Source organism: Solanum stenotomum, chromosome 12 (assembly GCF_019186545.1).
Source record: "Solanum stenotomum isolate F172 chromosome 12, ASM1918654v1, whole genome shotgun sequence".
NCBI classification, from domain to species: Eukaryota; Viridiplantae; Streptophyta; class Magnoliopsida; order Solanales; family Solanaceae; genus Solanum; species Solanum stenotomum.
In genome coordinates this window covers 33,781,067-33,787,117 of record NC_064293.1, presented here as the reverse complement: position 1 = coordinate 33,787,117, position 6,051 = coordinate 33,781,067, and the positions used below count along the sequence as shown (strand labels likewise).

Here is a 6,051-nt window from a genome sequence, read left to right as displayed (position 1 = left end):
ATCAATGTAACCATTCCAATGTTGTGAAATGCAACCAATTTCCAGTTTATTGTGCTATTTTTCTTTTTCTTCTAACATCTCAACAGATTATTCAATTTTTCAGTATATATTCAGCAATGAATTTATGAGTACTATATTCATCAGACCCTTTAGTAAATTTCATAGTAATCCTCTTTACATGACTTTGAAATGACAGTTCTGGTAGATGCACTAGGATGGTCGGTCGGCTTTAAACCCAGTCAATCAACTAAACCCCTACCCCATATTAGTGGGGATCAGCTTTATGAATCTCTTGTTCTTTCCTCTTTATTCAGGTACATTACATTCCAATACTATATAGTTTGCTTTCAAGGCAAACCCGGGGTGCTCTAAAACTAAAAGTTCAAAACTATTTTCCTACATGGACATTCAAGTCTTTAAGACAACAACTACTATGCCTCAGTCCCTAACAAGTTGGGATTAGGCTATGCTAATCCCTACTGACTATGTTTCCCATTTAAATTCATCTCAAGCCAGAAGAAGAAGTTTCTTACAAACAAGTTTTCACCCAGAAAAAAGAATCTCATAGTCAAAGGGTCTAATATAAGTGTAAGCCTTACCATTAAACAATATCCCAACTAGTCCTTATGGCCTTTATGCATTCTTTACCTTGATGTGCTCTATTCTTAAAGAAGTGCAATTCATTTCGAAAGACCGATAGTCTTATGAGATATTTCCTTCCATAAGACTTGCCTAACTCATATCATTTTATGATCTTCCATAATCATATTGTCAATACCTACAAACTGAGACATCTAGAAGTCTATAAATAGCATCTAAACATCATAAGAGACCACCTATCATTTCGTCATCTACGTGTGTTAAATTCTGCTTTATGTTGGATGCGATCATCTCTCATCTTGTGCAACCTAGCCATACATCCATCTTAATACTCATATTTCTGCAAACTCATTTTGTGAATATGTTGGGCCTTAGACGCCCCCATTCAGCATCAATAACATTGATGGTTTTACAACTATTCAATAAAAGCTACATGGTTTTATCACATAACACTCCATTAGCTGTCCTCTAACTTGACAGCTCTGTTTTTCATTACTGCTCCAATTTTGCAGTTCCATTCAAAGTAAAGCTTTCACATTTATTTAAAATAAAACAATAATAGAATACAAACTATGTGCTTACAAACTCAGTAATTCCTTAGAAAAACAAGGGAAATAGAGAGAAAAATTACCACAGCACCAGTGTCCATGTGGCTAATATCAGCAGTTACACCAGGGGTATTTGCAACATCATAAAGATGCAGAACCGAAACCAAGGGATTCATCTTCATAAGCATTGCAAGTGGTTGACCAATACCTCCTGCAGCACCCAAGATCGCAACTTTGAATCCCGGAGAACCCCCTTTCGCCCTGCAATTAGCTGCGCTCAATCCCTCCATCTTGAGCCCCAAATGACAAAACATCACCGATCAATATAAGAGTAAGAACAAAGTAGTACTATATCATTTTACTATACTGTAATTGATCAATTGTTTAAAAAAGAAGAAAAAAAAGAGGCTGAAGAAACCTGGTGAGGAGAAGTAGAAGGGTTAAGATGGGCTGAGATGGTGGCGATTCGTTCAGCACTGCGCTGCATATTGGATTTCGTTTGAGAATGAAATTATTTAACGAGAAACAGAGGCAGTTCAAATCAATCTAGTTTCTATTTTTCCAAAGAGAAAAGATGAAATGATTTATAAGTAAAGCGATCAAGAAGAAGAAACCGGAATGATGACGACACCCTTTATTGAGATGTGTGAAATTGGATTTAAAGTTTTTTCTACAGACTTATCTTCACCGATCTGGATTGCGGAAATTTTTTAATCAATTCTAAACAAATTGGGTATGAAATTTTATACCGCTAATGATATGAAGTGGAAAATAGACAAGTTTTATTTTTTCCCTTAAAAAGGAAAATTAGGCTCTATGAGAAAATTCTAATGCTACCTAATTTATATTTTATTCCATTGAGTTTATATTTGTGTAAGAATATTTTTATATAAAATGATATATTATGTATAATTATTTTCCGGTATATATGGTAGGTAATGTATATCATACTACTAATAGTAATGTTGAATGAATATTTTGAAAGTTTCCCTTTTCTTAAAAAAGAGATTTTTAGAAAATATTATGAAAATCAAACTTAATATATATTATAATTGATGATATTATTTTACTTCAAAATGTAGAAATAATTACTTTACAAAGTATATACGAGCTCTAACAAATCCCACTAACTTGGACATTTGTCAAATAACTCTATCTATTGCTTTTTCTTCAAAAGAATTCTTCCTTTTGTTACGGTTCTAGATCTTATGGCTTCCACAACTTTTTCATATATATATATACCAAATAATGTACCCAAAAAATATACCATACCATTCATAGTTGTATGTATGTAAATAAATACATTTTACTGGGGGTGATATATACACACTCGTATATATGTCACTATATGCTGATGTAATAATTAGAAATTTTGTTTCTTCATATAGGGTGTGTTTGGTATGAAGGAAAACATTTTCTGAAAAATGTTTTTCAACTTTTCCATACTTAGTCGGCTTAAATGTTTTGATTTGATGATAGTTTTTAGTTTCCAATACCAAATTAACTCAGTCCATTTTAATTTGTTTATTTAAATAGAGAGGGTCAGTTATACTTACGAGTATTAACGTAATTCTTCCTTACTAGATCTAATCCTTCCCAATATAGGGATTAGAAAAGAAAAAAACTTTTCATAACGAATTCATTGCTTGAAAGAAAAAAAAAGCAAAAGATATATGTTGTAAATTTCACATCCGGATGAATCATTTATTAGTTTGATGTCAATCTAATTCATACTAGTTGAACTAAAGGTAATTTGACCATTTTGCTTAAATTAAAGATTGAGGTGCTAAAACGAGTGAAAGGCTTAATGCATAGTTGACTTCTTAATTTGTAACCAAATTCCTTTAGCATATCTTATTTTTATTATTATGTATAATCGCTTACACTTTAAAGGTAGAATAGATGAGTGGACCAGACTGAATATGTCATTTGGTAGAAATAAATAACTATGTGCACAAACTAGTATAGGTAATTCGAATTTGAAGATTATTGGTGTGCAAGTACGCTAAAACATTAGAAAATTGTTAAAATACCGATTATCAATTAATCAACTATTAATCATTAACGATTCAATTTTCATTTTAATCGTTATATAAAAAAATTAAAATCATGCATGAAAAAAGACCGACAAGAGTGTATTGAATAAGCATTTTTCAAGCTACATCGACTGATAAAGTTATTTGTGCGATTTGCGAACATTGCTAATACAATATTCAGTGAAGCGTGAACATTGAAATAATACTACATTCAATGAACATTAAGAGCAGGGAAGCATCGTTTTGACTGGTGTAAAATTAGTGTGATTTATTAATTATTCTCGAAATATCGGTTAATCTATTAATAAAATATTCTTAATTGTTATAAAGCATCGTTTTGACTGGTATAAAATTAGTGTGATTTAATAATTATTCTCGAAATATCGATTAGTATATTAATAAAATATTCTTAATCGTTATAAAATTAATAACTCAATAATAAAAATATTTAACCAATACAAAACCATTAAATTAATAACTCAATACTAATAAATAAGTAGCATTTCTTTTGTTTCAAATTATCGGTTGTACCCAAAATATGCACACCCTTAGATAAGCGTCTCACTAGGGTAAAGTGCACAAATACACAATTTTTGAGATCGCTATTTAATTAACTTGTAGCCGAGATTGTATTCATTATTTGCAAATATACCAACTTTGGAAACCCTTCAGCCATACGAAACTAAAGTTGTAAAAATTTGTGTTTAAAGTCTGACAAATTTCAGACATTTAAAACTAGAATTATAGTCATGTCAAGGCCCAAATTTCAGGCATCTTTTGCTTGAAGTTGTGGTCTTGGCAACGCTAAAATTTAGACATTAATTGATTGCACTTCCTACATATAGTGGCTTGCTAAAATCAACACATATTGTTTTACTAAATTGTGGCCTTGATTAGGTCAACTCAGCATTTTTTTTTAATTGAAATTGTTCCGATATATAAAGACTACACTTCAGCCATTTTAACATGAAGTTCAAGCATATATATGACTTCTTTTTCATATATTTTGCACATAAAGTTCATGTAATAATTTTTTTGTAGATACAATACTCAAATGATCTATCTTAAATAAGGATAAATTTATAATATAAGTTTCAAATAATATAAAGAATCAATCTCAATCATCAATTTGTCAAACAATAATAACTATAATAATCTTATTTTAAAACAATGGTGATTTGTCAATATTTTCAAGCTTTTCAGAATAAAGAAGCGAAAGAAACATAAGAAAGAGGATGAGGAGAATAGTTCTTCTTGGGAAGTCATTATACGTCGACTTCAATATAAAAAAAGTGTATGAAGTTTGTTATTGTAAAGTTAGGACTTCATTGGAAAAAAAGAAAAGGATGTGAAGTTGGCATTGCCAAATCAGATCAAACTTCAGGCAAAAACATTATAAGTTTGACCTTAACAAGGTCACACTTTAGGAAAGAAGTATCCTTGCCAAACTTCAAACACACATTATGCAACTTTATGTTGAATAAGAAGGAAGCTGATGATTGGAACATGTCAAAGGAACATGTCCAACGAAGCTGACTGACAAGTTTATAACACTGCTGTAAAATTAGAGTTACACTAGAATTAGACTACTTATATTAATTAGGATTATATTATGACTAGGATTAAATTACGATTAGGATTATAGTACAATTAGGATTAGATTATTTATAATTGCATTATTATTATTATTATTATTATTATAGTAGTAATAGATATTGTCTTCCCACAACTTCATGTAACCCATGCTTTTGAGCCAAAGGAGTGGCTACAACCTTTGCCAAAGTCATTTCAATCTTGTCCAACAACTCAACAACATACTTACTCTGACTTAAGTGGATACCCCCATCAAAATACTTAACCTCTACTCCTAGAAAGAAGTGTAAAGGACCAAGATCTTTCATGGCAAATTCTTTCTCAAGTTGTCGAACCAACTCTGAGACATGCCATGGATTACTACAATATCATCCACATATAATAAGAGAAATATGGTGCCTTTGTGAGCTTGAAATGTAAATAATGAAGAATCTGCCTTACTATAGATGAAGCCAAGGTGTAGAAGATGCATGCTAATTAAATCTATCAAACCAGGCTCTTTGGTGCTTGTTTAAGACCATACAATGCCTTTTTAAGTAGACACACATGTTGAGGGTACTTGGGATCAATAAATCCAGGAGGTTGACTCATGTACACCTCCTCTTGTAAGAACCCATGGAGAAAGGCATTTTTGACACCGGTTATCTAACTTCCCACCTCGAGCTGATGGCAATGGATAGAACTACTCTAATAGTTGTGGCTTTAACCACAAGGATAAAAGTTTCTTCAAAGTCTATTCCTTCAACTTGAGAGAAATCAAGCATTGTATTGATGATTAAAATTGTTAAGTACATACTCCTTATATAGGGAGAGAAGTAGAGTCCTAAGTTAACTATACTTAGAGTCCTACTACAATACCTATTACTACTATAATAATAATAATAATAATAATAATAATACTGCAATTATAAATAATCTAATCCTAGTTGTACCATAATCCTAATCGTAATCTAATTCTAGACGTAATATAATCCTAATTAATATAAGTAGTCTAATCCTAGTGCGACTCTAATTCTAGAGTCGTGTTGTAACTCGTCAGTCAACTGCGTTGGACCTGTTCCTTTGACATGTTCCAATCGTCATCTTCTTCTTCATCAACACTAGTTGTAGACACGTCAGTCAACTTTGTTGGACCTATTCCTTTGACATGTTCCAATCGTCAGCTTTCTTCTTCTTCAACACTTTAATCTTGTACATCCGAAGTGGTTTCAAAGTAAATATACTTGCAAAAAATGTTCATTTTCGACTATAGCTAAACATCGGTCCCAAAATTA

The 6,051-nt window shown here is 31.4% G+C and overlaps 1 protein-coding gene across 1 annotated transcript; it reads right to left on the bottom strand.

Moving 5' to 3' along the window:
- Positions 1–1,171: 1,171 nt before the first annotated feature.
- LOC125848262 (malate dehydrogenase, glyoxysomal-like) lies at positions 1,172–1,847 on the bottom strand. Its single transcript, XM_049528099.1, has 2 exons — positions 1,567–1,847; positions 1,172–1,438 (listed from the first exon to the last, which is right to left on the bottom strand). Exons 1-2 carry the CDS (start codon positions 1,633–1,635, stop codon positions 1,187–1,189), a joined length of 321 nt encoding a protein of 106 aa, XP_049384056.1. The 5' UTR covers positions 1,636–1,847; the 3' UTR covers positions 1,172–1,186.
- Positions 1,848–6,051: the final 4,204 nt, after the last annotated feature.

Coding starts and splice junctions, on each gene's coding strand:
- LOC125848262 (XM_049528099.1), bottom strand. CDS start 1,635: ATGCAGCGCAGTGCTGAACGAATCGCCACCATCTCAGCCCATCTTAAC. Junction 1,439..1,566: donor CTTCTACTTCTCCTCACCAG/GTTTCTTCAGCC, acceptor TTGGGGCTCAAG/ATGGAGGGATTGAGCGCAGC.